Consider the following 20,867-nt stretch of genomic DNA (forward strand, 5'->3'; position numbering starts at 1 on the left):
GTGATAAATTGCACCAGCCAATCCGCTCCCAACTTCCGTGTCACAGGCTGTGTTTGAAAAATGACAGGAGCGGATTGGCTGGTGCACTTTATCACTCACAGTGAAATGTATCACTCATTGATAAACAAGGGCAAAAGCTTTTTGTTCTCTTCAAGTCACGGAGAGAGATGCGGAGGAGGCCCAGCCACCTGTCATTTTACACTCCACCCGGAGAGATGGATTAGATGGTAATCCCGTCCTGTTCTGGAAGTGGGAAAGTGATGATGTTTGTAAACTGCCCTGATAATATCTCCTTGCCCTCCGTGTATATACGGTCCTGGGCCCTATTTACTGCTAGCTAAACACGCCAATAGATTTTAGATCCAGTTGGATACAAATCTTGATGTGTCTGAACGCTAAACACTTTGTGTAGTGAGTAATCTGTCGCCTCTTTGTCCTCCATTTCTCAGGGACCTCAGTGTGGACGCCGGACTGACGCACACCCAGTTCCAGGTCAGGCCCGTCCCTCAACACTATCAGCATTATTTAACGAGTCATCGCCTGCACCATTTCCCGAGGACCACGTCGCTAACACAAATGGTGAGACCCCTTCCCTGCCTAGTACTCCCCTTTCCCAGAATTGACTATTCCTTGAATTGCTGCCCTTATTACAAATCTAGATTATCAATGCGGCCGATAGCGATAGCGTACATGTGGGCATGTGTACATGCCCACATGGCACTGGCCACACCCACACATCACTGGTCACACACGAACAGGACTGGCCACACCCACACAGCCCTGGTGATGTCTCCTCCCCTTTTCAGTATAGGTCATTGAACATTTTCAGCCCCTGGCCCATGTGGCTCTTAAGCCGGCCCCTGTCCTCTTATTTGTGTACCTGACAGTTATCACTGGAGGCCATTTGTAGAACATTCTCAGAGAAATGGAACAGGCCTCACATATAACAGATACCTGGGTGTGAACATGGGGATCCGGTCTGAAGATCGACAGTGTCTAGGTCGACAATGTTTAGGTCGACCACTATAGGTCGACAGTCACTAGGTCGACATGGATGGAAGGTCGACAGGGCTTCTAGGTCGACATGTGCTAGGTCGACAGGTCTAAAGGTCGACATGAGTTTTTCACATTTTTTTTCTTTTTTTTGAATTTTTTCATACTTAACGATCCACGTGGACTACGATTGGAACGGTAAAGTGTGCCGAGCGAAGCGGTAGCGGAGCGAAGGCACCATGCCCGAAGCATGGCGAGCGAAGCGAGCCATGCGAGGGGACGCGGTGCACTAATTTGGGATCCCGGTCACTCTACGAAGAAAACTACACCAAAAGAAAACAAAACCCTCATGTCGAACTTTAGACCTGTCGACCTAGCACATGTCGACCTATAAACCCTGTCGACCTTCCATCCATGTCGACCTAGTGACTGTCAACCTATAGTGGTCGACCTAAACATTGTCGACCTAGACACTGTCGATTTGATGAACCACACCCGTGAACATGTCCTGTTTGAACAAAGGTCTGATACATGTTTGTAAGTAAAGTAAAAGCGCAAGCAACTGGGCAAAACCATGTAGAGTTAGATCTGGCTGGGGTGTGTCCAAACTGAAATCTACATTGCAGTGTAAAAATAAAGCTGTCTAACATTTGTAGGCTACATGCAAAAGCAGCCAGTATTTCCCCTGCACTTTACAATTAAGGGGGTCATTCCGAGTTGATCGCTAACTGTTTTCGGTCGCAGCGCAGCGATTAGGCAAAAAAGCGGCACTTCTGCGCATGCGTATGCGGCGCAATGCGCATGCACGACGTACTTTCACAGCAGCCGATGCTTTTTCACACAAGGTCTAGCGTCGCTTTTCAATCGCACTGCTGCAGAGTGATTGACAGGAAAGGGGCGTTTCTGGGAGGTAACTGACCGTTTTCAGGGAGTGTGCTGAAAAACGCAGGCGTGCCAGGAAAAACGCAGGCGTGCCTGGGAAAACGCGGGCGTGGCTGGTCGAACGCAGGGCGTGTTCGTGATGTCAAAACAGGAACTGAACAGTCTGAAGTGATCGCAAGCTAGGAGTAGGTCTGGAGCTACTCTGAAACTGCTCAAAAATATTTTGGTGACGTTCTGCGATCCTTTTGTTCGCACTTCTGCTAAGCTGAGATACACTCCCAGAGGGCGGCGGCATAGCGTTTGCACGGCTGCTAAAAACAGCTAGCGAGCGAACAACTCGGAATGAGGGCCAAAGAGCAATACAGTAATACGACGAGATGGGTATTAATAGAGAGGGATGAGGGCCCTGCTCGCAGTCTTACAATTTACAGAATGATGAGAGTTTCATACATGAGACTATGGGCCACTTATTGCATATTGGTCAAACCATATCAGTAGGGTAAAAGACATGAAATTCTGTTGCACAGCTACATAGAGGCCCCCTAGTGGTCAGGATCTTCATTAGCACGGTATAGTCTGCAGATCTAGTGTCCGGGTGTATGCAAAATTCACAATATTTTGTTTACACTTCACTGTAAATCAATGGAGCCTTTGGCATGTGCCTAGTTGGCTTAGCCTGCCCTTTAGGGTTATGGTATTAGGGTTCGAGTATAATGATTAGTTTAGCGGTGGGTTAGGGTATTACGGTTATTTTAGTGGTTATTGGATAGGGGGGTCCTAATAGGGTTGGTGTTGGGGTTTGAGTTAGAGGTTAGATTATTAGGTTAGTTTTAGGGGTGGACTTGGGTATTAGGGTTGGTTTAGCGGTTAGGGTATTAGGGATAGGATATTAGGGGTTTTTTTCATGTGGTTTTGTTAAGGTATGAGGGTTAAGGGTTATGGTTAGGGAGAGATTTGGGTTTAAGGTTAGCGTTGGGTTAGGGTCAGGGGTTAGAGTGTAAGGGCCAGGGATAAGGTATTAGGGCTAATCTTTAGGGTTAGGTTTAGGTTAGGGTAGTAGGGTAGGGGTTAGAGTCGGGATGCTCTTCATCCCATATTTACTTGGATTGTACCGGATTCGGGGTATGTACCCCAGCTCCCGAGAACAGTGGGGCAGAGAGGGTAGTTTCTTCATGCGGTGGTCACCGGGGTGCAGGGAACAGAACACCAGCCTACAGCAGCATCAGGGAGAGTGATGGGCAGAGACTCACGGCCAGGTCACCGAGGTCCACCCAGGATGGAGTATAGGAGCTGGTACATGGAACTGGTAGCAGTTCCTGCAAACCTTCTAACATCTACCAAATAGCCAATATCGCAGAGAGCATTGCTGACTGGAAAATCAGGCCACACCCCCCCCAACATGCCCAAAATCATCTGATAACCTCCCAGACCGCTGAGAGAATTCCTGCTTCACGCGTTATATTCATCACTACTGCAGCTCCTGCAGCTCTGTCATTTATGTGGAGGCTTCAAGGATTTCACAATCTTTACTTTTCTGGGTGTTTTGGGTGCAGACGTCTCAGTCTCCCTAACTGTATTTTCTTTTATACCTGTATGAGGAACGGGATGCGGTCATGTGACCAGTGCTCGGGATCCCGGTGGTCACCATGCCGACGCCAGGATCCTGAATGATCAAAATGCCGGCAGACAGAAGGCTGACCTGCAGGGACTATTCCCACTCATGGGTGTCCACGACACCCATAGAGTGGAAACAGAACCTGGCGAGGGGCTTTGTTGAGACAGGTCTTATATGGTCATCCATCTGTACAGCAGCTGCCCAGTTGCTCCCGGTCCTGCTCTTACTCAGTCCGCGTTCAATCCTTGCGGTGCAGGGGCCTAATTCAGACCTGATCGCAACAGCAAACTTTTTCTCTAATGGGCAAAACCATGTGCACTGCAGGGGGGAGGGGCAGATGTAACATGTGCAGAGAGAGTTAGATTTGGGTGGGGTGTGTTCAAACTGAAATCTAAATTGCAGTGTAAAAATAAAGCAGCCAGTATTTACCCTGCACAGAAACAAAATAACCCACCCAAATCTAACTCTCTCTGCACATGTTATATCTGCCTCCCCTGCAGTGCAGCATGGTTTTGCCCATTAGAGAAAGATTTTGCTTTTGCCATCAGGTCTGAATTAGGCCCCATAGTCGGTCCACTGATAATCGCTAGAAGCGGACGCGTTTGGACTTCCGTCCCACAGTGCGGGAACTGATGCTCATTTGTGGCGTTATTATTCAGTGTGAATGGAGCCCTGTCAGGGAGCAGATTGAGACAAGGAATTTCCCATTTCCTCTTATGTTAATGGCACTGCGCTGAGACGTCTGTCACCCCACAGGGAGGAGATCTTCTCCCCGCTGCTATCACTGTAGCATGATCGATCTCACTTACATCTTTCTTTAGCAACTGGGGATCTGACTACCAGGCAGCAAACAATTAATAATACAGAAGAAAAAAAATACATAAGACGTGTATGACATCGCTAAATGAGAATTACTGCAAAGTTGGTCGTGCCATGCACCATAATTAATTATCCGGGCTGTCGGAGGCAATTGGATGTGTCTCAGGCTCAGTAGGGATTACTTAATAAAATAGTCGTGTAGAACATGTGCTGTAATCCCAGCACCCCAATCAGATCTTACATTTCATTAGTCCGACTGAACCAGACTGTGGATAGGAATTACAGTATGTCATTACTTTGCGCACAGCGTCAGTAAATGAGCCCCTTTCACAGGGAGAACACTTGTGCAGAGGAAAAAGTGATTTTGGATGCCACCCAGCCGCTGTGGAACTATACATACCAGCATGCCCTACTTGAGTTTTGCTGTTAGATTCTGCTAAAATGGTGGCAGGGCATGCTGGGATGTGCAGTTCCACAGCTGCCGGAGTTCCACAGGTTGCCTACCCCTGGCTTATAGCAGCAATATGACAGCTGCAAGATATGTGGCACTTCAAATATGGAAACAATTTTGTACCAAAAGCCCGGATGCTCTCACGGGCAACTGAAGACCAGGTCCAGCTTTTTTCAGTTGGAAAAAATAGGTTGCTAAATATTATATTACTAGGTGCTTCATCGCGCCCTACGGGCGCTCTTCACACCGTCGCAAGGGGCTACGCCCCCTTAACCCTTACATGCCTATCTGGGGTTCAATATTTGTATTATATGGAGTATCACCTGCATTCCTTTGTTAGTGGTTAAATATTGCACAATGAAAGGGCGTGCGATGGTGAAGGAGGCGCAGCCCCTTGCGACGGCGTGAACAGCACCTGCAGGGCACGATGTACAGAATGTAGTGGGTGCGGGGGGGACTGCAGATGGGGGAGGGTGTCTGTAGATGCTGCGGGTGGAGAGGTGTGCCAGGACAGGGGCGACGGGGCCAGGACAGAAATGACAGGGACAGGATAGGGGTGACAGGGCCAGGGTAGGGGCGGCAGGACCAGGACAGAGGTGACAGGGCCAGGATAGGGTTGACAGGGCAAGCACAGGGGTGACAGGGCCAAGATAGGAGTAACAGGGCCAGGATAGGGGTGACAGGGCAAGGCCAGGGGTGACAGGGCCAGGATAGGGGTAACAGGGCCAGGATAAGGGTGACAGGGCCAGGATAAGGGTGACAGGGCAAGGCCAGGGGTGACAGGGACATGACAGAACGGGTGTAGTACGGCTGACCGCCGGTCTCCTGACCGCCGGTCAGCTTACCGACGCCGGGATCCTGGCAGCATACCGACGCCGGGATCCCAGCGGGTAGGGGCGAGTGCAGCAAGCCCCTTGCGGGCTCGCTGCGCTCGCCGCGCTGCGGGCTCGGTGGCGACCTGCGGTCGCCACAGGTTCTATTCCCATTCTATGGGTGTTGTGGACACCCACGAGTGGAAATAGTCCCTGTTGGTCGGCATGCCGACCATCGGGACAGTGACCCGTCGGGCTGGTGGAGGAGGTCATGTGACTGTCGGTCAGCTGACCGGCGGTCACATGAATACCACCCGACAGAACACAGGGCACGGGAGAGATTGTTATTAGGGACAGAACAGTGGTGACAGACAGATGTGTCTTACCGGAGTCACTGCTGCTGGCTGCTGCTGTTCCACTCCAACCTGTTGGGATCTGCTGCTGCTGGAGACTTGGCATGGCTGACTCTCTCAGGCTGGAATCCTGCTTCCTCTGCCCGCCCACATCCCTCCCCCCACTCCTCAGTCACATACCGCGGACCTTGCGGCTGCCGGGCACTGTGGTAAGGGGAGACTGGGAGTGACTGGTTAGCTCCCAGGAGACGCTGCGGCTGGAGGGAGGAGGGGGTCGGAGCCTGCAAGCAGCGCGGACTTCTGCAGTGCTACCAGCCGGCTACAGTGTGTGAAGGAGCTGGGCGCACCTCACTGCAGGCGGCAGCGCTGCAGCTAGCGGTGGGGTTGCTGGGGCTGGAGATAATAGAGGCAGTACGGAACCTGCACAGCGGCAGGTGCCCCACAAAACTGCAGCTAAGAAGCGTGGAGTGTGCTAGAAAGTGACGCTCCTCCGCACCAGAGAGACCCTGCTGAGTATGCTGATGTGGGGTTCAAGCACACAGTGAGCGGTGCCCGTCTGTCTGTACGGCATACCCCCTCACACACCCCCATACCTCCCAACTGCCCCGATTTTCGCGGGACAGTCCCATTTTTGGGGGTCTGTCCTGCTGTCCCACCAGTGGGCCGCAGTGTCCTGCGGTGGTGGTGGTGGTGGGGAGGGGGGGGGACAGTTGGGAAGCTCCTGTACTCGCTGTTCTGCTTAGCAGAGAAGCGGTGAATAGACTATTTAGTGGAGACAGAGGGAGAGGGGGCATCAGGGGGTACGGATTAAGGGGGGGTCCGGCAGCAGAGCCGGATTAAGGGGGGGGCCCAGGGGGTACGTACTGTGGGCCCCACAGTTTTAGTGGGCCCCCCGGCTGGAGTAGCTCTGTCCCAGCTCTGAAGCTCCCCCGTCCTGCCAGCAACAGCATTGTGCTACAGTCAGCACACGCTGCAGCGTATTGGCAGGTCTGTGGTGTTGCAGGGAGGCAGCAGTCTCCCTGCTTTATTCTGCCTGTGCGGGTGTGTAGGGGGGAGTGACCACCCCCTCTGGATTTACCCCTAGCTGAGGGGCCAAAATCCCATTAAAAAAACCAAAAATTCCCGGAATTTGCATAAAGGGGCGTGGCCACGTGGGCGCAATTAGGTCACGCCCCAAACCCACAGCAGGCACAGCAATGAGATAGGCCCCCCTGTCTCAAGTGCCCTGGGGCCCCCGGACTCATAATCCACCCCTGGGGGCATGCCAGCAGCTCACAGAGCGCTGGGCATGCCCCCTCACTGACGAAAACAGGGCGTGGCTCGCGATCGTGGGTGCTCCCGCGAAGCCACGCCCCTTTTTATTGACCACGCCCCCTTTTCACCGTATGTGTGTCCCTCCTTCTGCCTGAAGAAAGCTGGGAGGTATGCACCCCTGCCTGTGCCATGCCCATACCATCTGCTTCTGCTCCTAGTCTCCTATAGATTTGCCCAGATCTGTGACTCATTTGACTAACTCCGCCCAGTGTTGTGACTCCGCCCAGCATTAGCAAATGAAGCACAAAGTCACAGATCTGGGCTATTATATAGGAGATTACAGTATAGCTATATCTATAATATATATATATATATATATTTTTTTTTTAATTTTTTTTTTTTTCCGTGACTTTCTCTCTCTATAATGTGCTACATTTTTCCAGTCTACGTTTCACTGTAGTGTGTTATTGAATAGCGACGCAGTAATGGACCTCCGGAACCATGATCATGAAGACTCGGACTAGGAAGACTGCCCATTGTCCAGTCTCTGTATACCATTCTGAGATTGATTAACTACCAAAAACAGACAAAAAAACAAAAAAAAAAACATTCTAAACACTACACATAAAATATAATTTGTTGTGCGGAGGCAGAAAAATAGAAGCTTTTAAATACTTTTTGAGAAAACTTCTATATAACTTTTGGTACTGTATGTGTACGTACGTCTGTCAGAGCAGTGGCTGGATCTGTTGGTTATGGTGGTTTGATGAGGTCATTGGGAACGCGGCTATGATCGTGTGATGTCATCACCCAGGCAGATAGCCAGCGGGGGCTGTGTGTTTTTCTGTGACAATGATTCTTTCTTTGTGGAAATATCTACTTTGTAATATACTGTACTGCCTTACACTGCAATTTTGCGTAAGTGATAATTCATTTTAAACTTTTCCAGCTACTATATGAAGCTTTCAACAACCGAAAAGTAATTTATGCCCATATTTATGAAGCCTTGGAGAGTGATAAATTGCATGGTGATAAAGTACCGACCAATCCGCTCCTGTCATTTTTCAAACCCAGCCTGTGACATGGCAGTTAGGATCTGATTGGCTAGTACTTTATCTCCATCCGAGGCTTAGTAAATAGACCCCACAGTCGGCAATAAATAATAAGTATTGAAATTGTATTTCTAGTTTTGCAAGAAAATTATGTTGTTTTTCTACATTTATGTATTCAGTGAGACATAGGGGGTTGTACCCTCCCACTCCATTTATGGATGGACACAGGACTGCCATCAGAAATTATGGGGCCTGGGACTGACAAAATAGACAGAGCCCCTCCCCCCCAAAAAAATGATTATGCGCACTGTTACACCCCTATGTGATGTCATACATTGTGACATTACATATAGGTGGAGCATTGCGGACCTACAGGAATGGTTCAAAGAGAGCTGATACGCAGGGAAGGCTTGTTTTAAGAAGCCCGCTGTTGGTTCACAGCCTGGTGCAGCTCTCCTAGTATTGGCAGTAAGGGCACGGGACACGACACCAGTCCCCACAGTCCCCCCCTGGCGGCTGCCTTGGATGGACAGATCTCTTGTCGGCAACTTTTTGCATGCAGAGATGTGCATTTACAGTATACATTTTTGCATATCTCTTCTATTCTGCTTCGTACTGGACCAGACAGATCTGTCTTTCCTTGAAACTGGCCATTTTTTTTTATTTTTTGGGGGCACTAGGTGGGGGGCAACAATGCTAGTGCATAGAACCGCCCTGTCTTGAGGGAATGTATCTGAAGCGTCATGCATTGCTGAGATATGTGTACTGAGAGGGGAAGCCTGAGAGAAGCTTCATCACTTGAATTCTAATGCGTACCTTGATGATGTGATGATGTCATTTGCCCGCACTAGACAGCTGCTTCGGTTGGCTGATTGCGGATTCATCTCTGAAGCAGAGAGTTGCTCCCAAATACATTATAGGATTATGTGGGCCTTTTGTAGAATGCATCAGGATTAGCCGCTAAAGGTTTAAAGTCATCACGGGAATAGAACTAAAGTGGAGCTCGTTTAATATGTTATTATTATGCTCTTCACCATTTCCATTTCTGGCTAAAAATAGTACAGACTGATTTTACAGGTCAGCTAAGAAAAAACATAGGTACTCACCTTTGGACGCGCATTCTTGTGTTTGGAATAAGTTTATCATTCACAGACCATTCACTTAATTTATTCATCCGGTATTTATTGCTCTGCCAAATAATCCTATACTTAGTGGCCTTGGTTGGTATTGGAAAGAGAGCCTGGTGTCATTCATTGAACGTAGGGACCATATTGACACGTTATACTGGGTCACTGCAGAAGCAATTAGGGTGGAAATGAATGGACTTTCATTGTCAGGCTGGATGCAACTGTTCTCAATGAATTAACTGTCTCTCTTGTCTGTTTTAAAAGGTTGTCCATGAAATCAGAAATTACCCTTATCCGCAGCTCCATCTCCTTGCCCTCCAGGGTCTCAGTCCAACGCGGCATACGTCTGCTGTGAGGGAAAGCTATGAAGTGAGTAGCTTCGTGCTTTAAATTAAATGGTCAGGATCATTTGGCATTCAGAGAAAAAAATCATAGTACGAAGTCCATCCAACATCCAAATATACGTCCGAAAGGCCATAATACTGAACGTTATATGTGTGACAGTCCATATGACCATCAAAGTGTATGAGTGTTAGACCACTCAACCTGCCAAGTGCACTAGTGACAGTCCATATAACCATCAAAGTGTATGAGTGAAAGGCCACCCAACCTGCCAAGTGCACTATTTATACTCCATATAGCCATAAAATGTACGAGTGTTAGGCCACCCAACCTGCCACGTACACTAGTAATAGTCCATATGACCATCAAAGTGTATGTTAGTCCACTGAACCTGTCACGTACACTAGTGACAGTCCATATGGCCCTAAAAGTGTATGAGTGGTGGACCACTCAACCTACCAAGTGCATAAGTGACAGTCCATATAGCCATAAAAGCTTTTTGAGTTAATCCACCCATGCTGCCAAGTGCATAAGTGACAGTCCATATAGCCATAAAAGCTTTTTGAGTTAATCCACCCATGCTGCCAAGTGTAGGAGTGACAGTCCATTTAATCATCAAAGTATATGAGTGTTAGCCCACCCAACATACCTAGTGCACCAGTGACAGTCCATATAACCATCAAAGTGTATGAGTGTTAGACCACCCAACATGCCAAGTGCACCAGTGACAGTCCATATAACCATCAAAGTGTATGAGTGTTAGACCACCCAACATACCTAGTGCACCAGTGACAGTCCATATAACCATCAAAGTGTATGAGTGTTAGACCACCCAACATGCCAAGTGCACCAGTGACAGTCCATATAACCATCAAAGTGTATGAGTGTCAGACCACTGACTTGCCAGTTGCATGAATCACAGTGCATCAAACTTAATGTAGTCAAGCATCTGATTGACTGTTCATCCAGCCAGACAAATGTTTGTATGACATATTGAACAACCAAACAAATTAGTGAAAGTCCATCTAACCATGTGTACATGCAACAGCCCAGTCAATCTGCCAAGTGTATGAGTGACAATCCTTCCAGTCCATCAAGTATATAGATGAGAGTCCATCCAACCTGCCCAGTGAGCGAGTTATAGTTCATCCAACCTGCCAAATGCTTGAGTGACAGTCCAATTAACCTGTCAAGTACATATAGTCCATTCAGCCAGTCAGGAGTATGATAGTCCACTGAACTGGTCAATTTATTATTGTCTGTCTATCTATCTAGACAAAAAAGCACAAGTGACAGTTTGTGCAACCAAGCGGATTAGGAAAGGTCCATCCAAACAAGAGTACAGCCAGTCTAATCAAGTGCATGAGGGCCATACATTCAACTAGCTAAGTGTATATGTGATAGTCCATCCAGTAGTAAGTAAGTACATCCAACAATCAGTGTAGGATTGTAACACTCGACTTCCCTAGTCAGTTATATGCGCAACAGTCCAATCAGCCAAGGTTATGTTTGACAGTTCATATAACCTTCCAAGTTCAAAAGTGACAGTCCATCTAACTAGCCTACTGTATGAGTGAAAGTCAACCTGTTTAGCCAGGTGTACACGTGACATTCTAATAAGTCTGGCGTATCACATGAGAGACAACTATCCAGCTGATAGTGGGTGATTGTGACAGTCCATTCTGCCATTCAGGTGTTTGAGGTACAGTCCGAGCAACCTGAAAAGTGTGGGGGCAACGGCCCATTTATTCATCATCATTTATGTTCGAATGTGGGTGAGTGTATGAGACAGTCCATCTATCTGTGCAATTGCATAAGCTGCAGGCCATCCGACAAAAGTGTGACAGTTCGGACAACCTAAAATGTGTCTAAGTGACAGTCCATTGAATTTGCTAAGTGTATGGGTGATAGTATGTTCTCCTTGTACATGAAACTATCCATCAGAACAACAAGCTGTACATGTGACTGTCCATCCGATCAGCCAGATGTTCTGTATGAACAGCAATCCATCCAAGTTTGCATGAGACAATCCATTCAACTAACCAGGTCTAAAATTAGTAGTTCATCATCTGTATATGCAACTAGCTGGGCCTGTTACAGTCTGTCCAGCTAGCAAAATCAGAGCCGGCCTTGGGCATAGGCAAACTAGGCAAATGCCTAGGGCATTTGGTATGCTTAGGGGCATCAGCAGCTTCTGCTGATTAAAATGATATGTGGCATGCCTATATTCTGTGTGTGACTGTGGCTGTATCTGCATACGAAATGCTACGTTTCAGTGTATTCCTGGAAATCACTGTAATGTAGCATTTCATATGCAGATACAGCCGCAGTCGCACACAGAATATAGGCATGCTGCATATCATTTTAATCAGCAGAAGCTGCTTGTGCGTCCTACCCACATAGTAATGCAAATCAGATGCATTTTCATAAACAAAAGGCACCCGACGTTAGCAGATCTGCCAGCTGACTCATGCCAGGCATTTCCTGCAGAACTAGTGGCGGTGCTAGGGGGCACCAGCCAAAATCTTGCCTAGGGCGTCATATTGGTTAGGGCCAGCTCTGAGCAAAATTATGTGTATGGCATTACTTACTTAATTGTGCGCATAACCCTCCATCCAGCCAGCAAAATGGGATGAGTGGCAGTACTTGCATCTTTCACAATGGATTAGTGTCCGTCCATCCAACTACAATAGAGAAGGAGCACAATTCCATCCAATTATCAAAGTGGTTGAGGGACAATGCATTCTTCCTGGAATATCTGAGGGTAAGAGTTCATTGGAAAGCAGATGACTGGAGTGTCATTCCATCTAGTTAAGTGCTGCACTTACAGGTCATCCCACCATCAGAGAGACATAGTCCATCCATCCAGTCAGCCTGTCCATGTGTACAGAGGACGTAAGTCTTTGAGTACGTACTGTTAGGGTCAATGTGGCAGAATAAGATTAGAACTCTTGGCCTGTCACCACACGGGACAGACTGGGTGTGTACCTGACTCCGCCTACATGAGTCATTTATATTCTCTCTACATTCTGTGGAGCCGGTTTACTATGAGAATTTTTTCCTACACTGCACTTTTTTATGGCGACTTCTCAGTATCTGTTTGTATCCTGTGTGCATGACAAATGCACAGTTCCACTTCTATGTCACTGTGTGCTGAGTGTCAGTCTCAGTATCTGTGCTGTAAATGTCCAAATTCCGTCCACTTCTAACCATGCATACATTTTATTCTATTTTTCTAAAAACATTCTGGCTTGTTTGGCCTAATTTATGGGCTATAACAATCAGGAGAGTGATGGGACATCGGGACTGTCTTGTAATATGTGGAACGTTGATGTGTTTAAGGTTCTCTATTATACTTCTTCTGCAAGGTGTGCCTGGAATTGAGCGTCTCTAACGAGGTGCGGTACAGCTTGATAAATAATGAACCAGCGCACCGTCGCAAGTTCAGTAAATTGCTGAGTGTAATGCAATGTCAGGGCTTGGCGCAGAGTTGAGCATAGACACCGGTTTGCGGAACGTATCTTGCGTGAATTTGCAGGAAATGAGCACAGGGAAGTAGGGCTGACACAGACTTGTATGTCTCTCCATTGCATCTATACTTAGAGAAGGCGTAAGTGGGGTGTACTCACGTAGGCAACCCCCGTATTAGGGGTCACATGGGCTTTGGGCTGAAAATGGTCAAGGTTGTGAGTAGTGGAGGAGGTGTGACCGTTGCTGTGTGGGTGTGGCCAGTGCTGTGGGTGTGGTCACTGCAATATGGGTGTGTCTTCATGTCACTATCAAACCCAATGTCTTCCTAAATACCTAAAACACATAATTCTGTGAGGAAAAAGAAATACAATTTTCATACTGATGATTTCTGGATGACCATGAGGTGAACTGGGCGGCTTGCTTATTGCCATCCTGTCATGGTGATGGGCCTATTTTTATGTGGGGGCTTGGGGCTGTATTCCCAACCACACCACTGCTATTCTGGTCCTGAATGCGGCCTATGCATACTTGGACGCGAGGGCGTAGCTACCATAGACGCAGGGAGTGCAGCTGCTATGGGGCCCAGAGCTGAGAGGGGCCACCTTCCCTGTCACAGTTACGTGTGTTATATACAGGGTGTAGCTACCATAGGTGCAGGGAGTGCAGCTGCTATGGGGCCCAGAGCTGAGAGGGGCCACCTTCCCTGTCACAGTTACATGTGTTCTATACAGGGTGTAGCTACCATAGGTGCAGGGAGTGCAGCTGCTATGGGGCCCAGAGCTGAGAGGGGCCACCTTCCCTGTCACAGTTACATGTGTTATATACAGGGTGTAGCTACCATAGGTGCAGGGAGTGCAGCTGCTATGGGGCCCAGAGCTGAGAGAGGCCACCTTCCCTGTCACAGTTATATGTGTTATATACAGGGTGTAGCTACCATAGGTGCAGGGAGTGCAGCTGCTATTGGGCCAGAGCTGAGTGGGGCCACCTTCCCTGTCACAGTTACATGTGTTATATACAGGGTGTAGCTACCATAGGTGCAGGGAGTGCAGCTGCTATGGGCCCAGAGCTGAGAGGGGCCACCTTCCCTGTCACAGTTACATGTGTTATATACAGGGGTGTAGCTACCATAGATGCAGGGAGTGCAGCTGCTATGGGACCCAGAGCTGAGAGGGGCCACCTTCCCTGTCACAGTTATATGTGTTATATACAGGGTGTAGCTACCATAGGTGCAGGGAGTGCAGCTGCTATGGGCCCAGAGCTGAGAGGGGCCACCTTCCCTGTCACAGTTACATGTGTTATATACAGGGGTGTAGCTACCACAGGTGCAGGGAGTGCAGCTGCTATGGGACCCAGAGCTGAGAGGGGCCACCTTCCCTGTCACAGTTATATGTGTTATATACAGGGTGTAGCTACCATAGGTGCAGGGAGTGCAGCTGCTATGGGGCCAGAGCTGAGAGGGGCCACCTTCCCTGTCACAGTTACATGTGTTATATACAGGGCGTAGCAGCAGCTACCATAGGTGCAGGGAGTGCAGCTGCTATGGGGCCCAGAGCTGAGAGGGGCCACCTTCCCTGTCACAGTTATATGTGTTATATACAGGGTGTAGCTACCATAGGTGCAGGGAGTGCAGCTGCTATGGGCCCAGAGCTGAGAGGGGCCACCTTCCCTGTCACAGTTACATGTGTTATATACAGGGGTGTAGCTACCACAGGTGCAGGGAGTGCAGCTGCTATGGGACCCAGAGCTGAGAGGGGCCACCTTCCCTGTCACAGTTATATGTGTTATATACAGGGTGTAGCTACCATAGGTGCAGGGAGTGCAGCTGCTATGGGGCCAGAGCTGAGAGGGGCCACCTTCCCTGTCACAGTTACATGTGTTATATACAGGGGTGTAGCTACCATAGATGCAGGGAGTGCAGCTGCTATGGGACCCAGAGCTGAGAGGGGCCACCTTCCCTGTCACAGTTATATGTGTTATATACAGGGTGTAGCTACCATAGGTGCAGGGAGTGCAGCTGCTATGGGCCCAGAGCTGAGAGGGGCCACCTTCCCTGTCACAGTTACATGTGTTATATACAGGGGTGTAGCTACCACAGGTGCAGGGAGTGCAGCTGCTATGGGACCCAGAGCTGAGAGGGGCCACCTTCCCTGTCACAGTTATATGTGTTATATACAGGGTGTAGCTACCATAGGTGCAGGGAGTGCAGCTGCTATGGGGCCAGAGCTGAGAGGGGCCACCTTCCCTGTCACAGTTACATGTGTTATATACAGGGCGTAGCAGCAGCTACCATAGGTGCAGGGAGTGCAGCTGCTATGGGGCCCAGAGCTGAGAGGGGCCACCTTCCCTGTCACAGTTACATGTGTTATATACAGGGTGTAGCTACCATAGGTGCAGGGAGAGCAGCTGCTATGGGGCCAGAGCTGAGAGGGGCCACCTTCCCTGTCACAGTTACATGTGTTATATACAGGGGTGTAGCTACCACAGGTGCAGGGAGTGCAGCTGCTATGGGCCCAGAGCTGAGAGGGGCCACCTTCCCTGTCACAGTTACATGTGTTATATACAGGGGTGCAGCTACCATAGGTGCAGGGAGTGCAGCTGCTATGGGGCCCAGAGCTGAGAGGGGCAATCTTCCCTGTCACAGTTACATGTGTTATATACAGGGTGTAGCTACCATAGGTGCAGGGAGTGCAGCTGCTATGGGGCCCAGAGCTGAGAGGGGCCACCTTCCCTGCCACAGTTACATGTGTTATATACAAGGTGTAGCTACCATAGGTGCAGGGAGTGCAGCTGCTTTGGGGACCAGAGCTGAGAGGGGGCCACCTTCTCTGTCACAGTTACATGTGTTATATACAGGGTGTAGCTGCCATACTTGCAGAGAGTGCAACTGCTATGGGCCCCAGAGCTGAGAGGGGCCACCTTCCCTGTCACAGTTACATGTGTTATATACAGGGTGTAGCTACCATAGGTGCAGGGAGTACAGCTGCTATGGGGCCCAGAGCTGAGAGGAACCACCTTCCCTGTCACAGTTACATGTGTTATATACAGAGTGTAGCTACCATAGGTGCAGGGAGTGCAGCTGCTATGGGGCCCAGAGCTGAGAGGGGCCACCTTCCCTGTCACAGTTACATGTGTTATATACAGGGCGTAGCTACCATAGGTGCAGGGAGTGCAGCTGCTCTGGGGCCCGGAGCTGAGAGGGGCCACCTTCCGTGTCACAGTTACATGTGTTATATACAAGGTGTAGCTACCATAGGTGCAGGGAGTGCAGCTGCTATGGGGCCCAGAGCTGAGAGGGGCCACCTTCCCTGTCACAGTTACGTGTGTTATATACAGGGTGTAGCTACCATAGGTGCAGGGAGTGCAGCTGCTATGGGCCCCGAGCTGAGAGGGGCCACCTTCCCTGTCACAGTTACATGTGTTATATACAGGGCGTAGCTACCATAGGTGCAGGGAGTGCAGCTGCTATGGGGCCCAGAGCTGAGAGGGGCCCACCTGCCTGCCATAGTTACATGTGTTATATACACAGCGTAGCTACCATAGGTGCAGGGAGTGCAGCTGCTATGGGGCCCAGAGCTGAGAGGGACCACCTTCCCTGTCACAGTTACATGTGTTAATATATACAGGGTGTAGCTACCATAGGTGCAGGGAGTGCAGCTGCTATGGGACCCAGAGCTGAGAGGGGCCACCTTCCCTGTCACAGTTACATGTGTTATATACAGGGTGTAGCTACCATAGGTGCAGGGAGTGCAGCTGCTATGGGGTACAGAGCTGAGAGGGGCCACCTTCCCTGTCACAGTTACATGTGTTATATACAGGGTGTAGCTACCATAGGTGCAGGGAGTGCAGCTGCTATGGGGCCAGAGCTGAGAGAGGACACCTTCCCTGTCACAGTTACATGTGTTATATACAGGATGTAGCTACCATAGGTGCAGGGAGTGCAGCTGCTATGGGACCCAGAGCTGAGAGGGGCCACCTTCCCTGTCACAGTTACATGTGTTATATACAGGGTGTAGCTACCATAGGTGCAGGGAGTGCAGCTGCTATGGGGCCCAGAGCTGAGAGGGGCAATCTTCCCTGTCACAGTTACATGTGTTATATACAGGGCGTAGCTACCATAGGTGCAGGGAGTGCAGCTGCTATGGGGCCCAGAGCTGAGAGGGGCCACCTTCCCTGTCACAGTTACATGTGTTATATACAGGGTGTAGCTACCATAGGTGCAGGGAGTGCAGCTGCTATGGGGCCCAGAGCTGAGAGGGGCCACCTTCCCTGTCACAGTTACATGTGTTATATACAGGGTGTAGCTACCATAGGTGCAGGGAGTGCAGCTGCTATGGGGCCCAGAGCTGAGAGGGGCCCACCGTACCTGTCATATAATTAAAACTTTTTTTTAGATGGTACATACAGCAGAGGCCCTTACAGACTTGCCTTTGGGCCTGCAATGTGGTGTGGTATAAAATGAACTGGTGGGCATTATAATGTTATATAATATGAACTGGGGGCACTGTAATGTTGCACAATATGAAGTGGAGACATGGGTGGTATTTAGGTTGCTGGCTGTTGGGATCCCAGTGCACAATATACCAGCACCGGAATCCCGACACCCAGCATACCAACACCTTTCCTCCCTCTTGGGAGTCCACGACCCCCCTGGAGGGAGAATATATAGCGTAGCGCACCACGGTGCCCGCAGCATGGCGAGCGCAGCGAGCCCGCAAGGGGCTTATTTGCGCTCGCCCGGGTGTCGGTATGCCGGCGGTCGGGATTCCAGCGCCGGTATGCTGGCCGCCGGGAGCCCGACCGCCGGCATACAGTACCATACTAGACCCGGAGACACTATAGTGTGGCATAATATGACCTGGAGTGCATTACAGTGTTACATAATATGAGCTGAGGCATTGTAATGTGGCACAATATCAAGTGGAGGCACTATAGTGTGGTATAATTTGAACTGGGGACACTGTGATGTGGCATAATGTGAACTTGGTACACTGTATGTTATTATGTGATAGGGGTTACTGTGTTGCATAATGTGTACTGGCAGCCCTACAATATGACATAATGTGAACTAGGTCATTACTATGGGGCATTACATTAACTAGGGCACCACTATGATTCCGAAAATGAACTAAGGCATACAATTAAAAGTAGCTGCGGAGAGAGGTCTCTCTAGAAGCACTGGGACGGGGGCCCCTTTAAAATGTTGCTATGGGGCCCACAAAGTTCTGGCTAAGCCCCTGCTTGGACGTATGTGAAAACATACTTTTCAGGAGGTGTATCTTTTGGACCTGTCCCAAGAAGAACACCACTGTTCTTGTATCAAGGTGACATTTGTCTTCTTATAGTCGCTTTAAATGTATTTATTGGACACAAGACGCTGTGCTTCTTCTGCATTTATCTGCATTATCGGAATAGGTAGCAATCACAGTGGATAAGACTTCCGTATATATTGATCGGAGATGTTTTGGGCTGAATACCTTAGGTACCAATAAAGACATAGGATGTGACCCCATATTGTCCAGCAATGAGCTGGTGGAAACTTCAAGCTCTACTGTGGAGTGGCCAACGGCTGGGCGCTCTGCTCCATTGCAGCGATCGCCCCTAAAATTGCGCACTCTTCACCCAATCATCTGGCACTACAGAGTTATGTGCTGATGTCTCACTGCTCTGCAAAATCAGTTTGCAGAATACATAGCAAGGAATCTCCCGTCGCTGCACAGCTCAGTCTCCTGTCCGACTCTGCGTTCCCTGCCAGCTGGTGACACAGACCTGTGCGCTTTGGTGGAAATCTAGACCTGTTTGTGCAAATTGAGCTGCACATAATTAATTTCTGCTGCTCTTTATAAATGAGGCCCAGTGTATCTATTCCTCATATTTTGTAAGTACCTGAGTTAAGATTCTTTTTGAGAAATGAGACTTTAAAATATAATAGAATAGTATTCTTACCCACTGGTCTGTAATGAGCTCACGCGTGATGCGTGTAATCACACCTGTTTAGCAACAGAACTGAATTTAAGTTTTGTTAATATTTTTGGGACTGATATCATTTATCCATCACATAAGTTGCTTCTAGGCAGTTATTGTTATTTAATAAGAATGCATTTAGATGTAACTTTGCAGCAAACAATATATCCTCTAATTACTGGTTGACTGTTCTCACAGCCGGGGGTCACGCAGGGCTGTAACTAGGGCCGGGAGAGAATTGTTGGTGCTCAGGGTGCAAGGCCAGGGCAGCTGGAGCCTGTGACCCGATGGCACCTGTTTTCGGCTTGCATGGTACATGAACAGCACACATGTTGCAGTTCCGCTAGAGAGACGCCTTGTGTGCCCTTAGGATGTGGCAGGAGCTCATCAACCTGGTCATGGCGTCAGGCCCGGCCCCCTTCTTCATGGCGTCACATGTGCTGGGGTTGGAGAAGGCACACGACCATTATTGGTCTGCTACAGCTCTGTGGTCATGTGTTCATTTCCAACCATGGCTCTATAAGTGTGGAGTTTGTATGTTCTCCTCATGTTTTGCTTGGGGTTTCTCCGGTGACTTGTCCTCTGTTTTCCTTCCACACTCCAAAAAACCTACTTTGGTGCTGGCAAAATGTGTGTGATGTAGATAATTAGATAGATATTCTGTGCACGGCACTGAATGATATTCTGGCAAGAGAGAAATAAATGGTTATAAATAAACTGGTTGCTATGGGGTAATGCAAATTGTACTGAAATGCAATGTTAGTAAATAACATTCACTGATTTCAGGTAGGGCCGTCACTATGCTCTGTGACACCCGGGCCCGTGTGTGCCACCGAAGGGGGACGTGGCCTCAGAGGAATGGGATGTGGCCTCGAGGCACAACCCCATTTTCATAACTCCGGGGCAAGCCCAGCCATATGAGTACACTTTGGTAAGAGCATGCTGCACCGCTGGTGGGGCAGTTGTAAAATGTGCAGAGCAAGTAAGTCTGGGTGCGCACCTAGAAGGTACTGTATATTATCCTCTGACCGCCGGATCCGCAGAGTGGCCGATTCTGGTAAACATATACACTTACTGATCGGCCCGCTTGATGTGTTGGTCCAGACATTACAAGTGGGTGGGCATTTGAATTTGCCCACCCAGATGTGATGTCAGCGTCGTCGCTCCCTGCAGCTAGTGTACGGGCAGTCAACGGGTCGCCCGTATACACAGCCAGACATGAGCATATAACTGTAAGATATATAGGCATCTGCTGTGCTGCAGTGCCAACCCGATGTGTCTTTGGATGACTTTGGGCCTAAATCATGTTTGTAAGTAAAGCAAAGAAAAGCAAGCAACTTTGTGTCTGGAACAAACCATGCTGCAATGCAAGGGGAGCAAATACATTTATATATTTTTCTGTGCAGGATAAATACTGTCTGCTTTTGCATCTCTCATGTTAGACAGCTTTATTTTTCACTGCAATTTAGATTTTGGTTTTAACACATCCCACCCAAATCTAACTTGTCACATCTGCCCCACCTGCAGTGCGACATGGTTTTTCCCAGTTGCATGCTTTTTTGCTTTACTTACAAACATGAATCAGGACCTTTTTTTGACAGACATATTAGGTAGACACCCCTGCTGATCTGGTATTCATATACAGTATTGTACATTTGATCAAAAGGGGCAATATATATATATATATATTAGAGATGAGCGCCTGAAATTTTTCGGGTTTTGTGTTTTGGTTTTG

General features: G+C 48.9%; 1 protein-coding gene and 1 long non-coding RNA gene across 3 annotated transcripts in view; one reads left to right on the forward strand and one right to left on the reverse strand.

Moving 5' to 3' along the window:
• LOC135055009 (uncharacterized) overlaps nucleotides 1-12,577 on the reverse strand; it is an 89,642-nt gene extending 77,065 nt beyond the window's left edge. Inside the window, exon 1 of the long non-coding RNA XR_010243615.1 lies at nucleotides 12,292-12,577. This is a non-coding gene — a long non-coding RNA (uncharacterized LOC135055009). The remainder of the gene's footprint in view (nucleotides 1-12,291) is intronic.
• Nucleotides 1-20,867, forward strand: part of ARK2C (arkadia (RNF111) C-terminal like ring finger ubiquitin ligase 2C) — a 163,403-nt gene that overhangs the window by 102,343 nt on the left and 40,193 nt on the right. Inside the window, exons 4-5 of one of the 2 annotated variants that reach the window (XM_063958537.1) lie at nucleotides 450-579; nucleotides 9,623-9,727. In XM_063958537.1, the coding sequence (XP_063814607.1) occupies nucleotides 450-579; nucleotides 9,623-9,727 (235 nt within the window). The remainder of the gene's footprint in view (nucleotides 1-449; nucleotides 580-9,622; nucleotides 9,728-20,867) is intronic. The other variant, XM_063958546.1, reaches the window with a different exon arrangement.

This window comes from Pseudophryne corroboree, chromosome 1 (assembly GCF_028390025.1).
Source record: "Pseudophryne corroboree isolate aPseCor3 chromosome 1, aPseCor3.hap2, whole genome shotgun sequence".
Lineage (NCBI taxonomy): Eukaryota > Metazoa > Chordata > Amphibia > Anura > Myobatrachidae > Pseudophryne > Pseudophryne corroboree.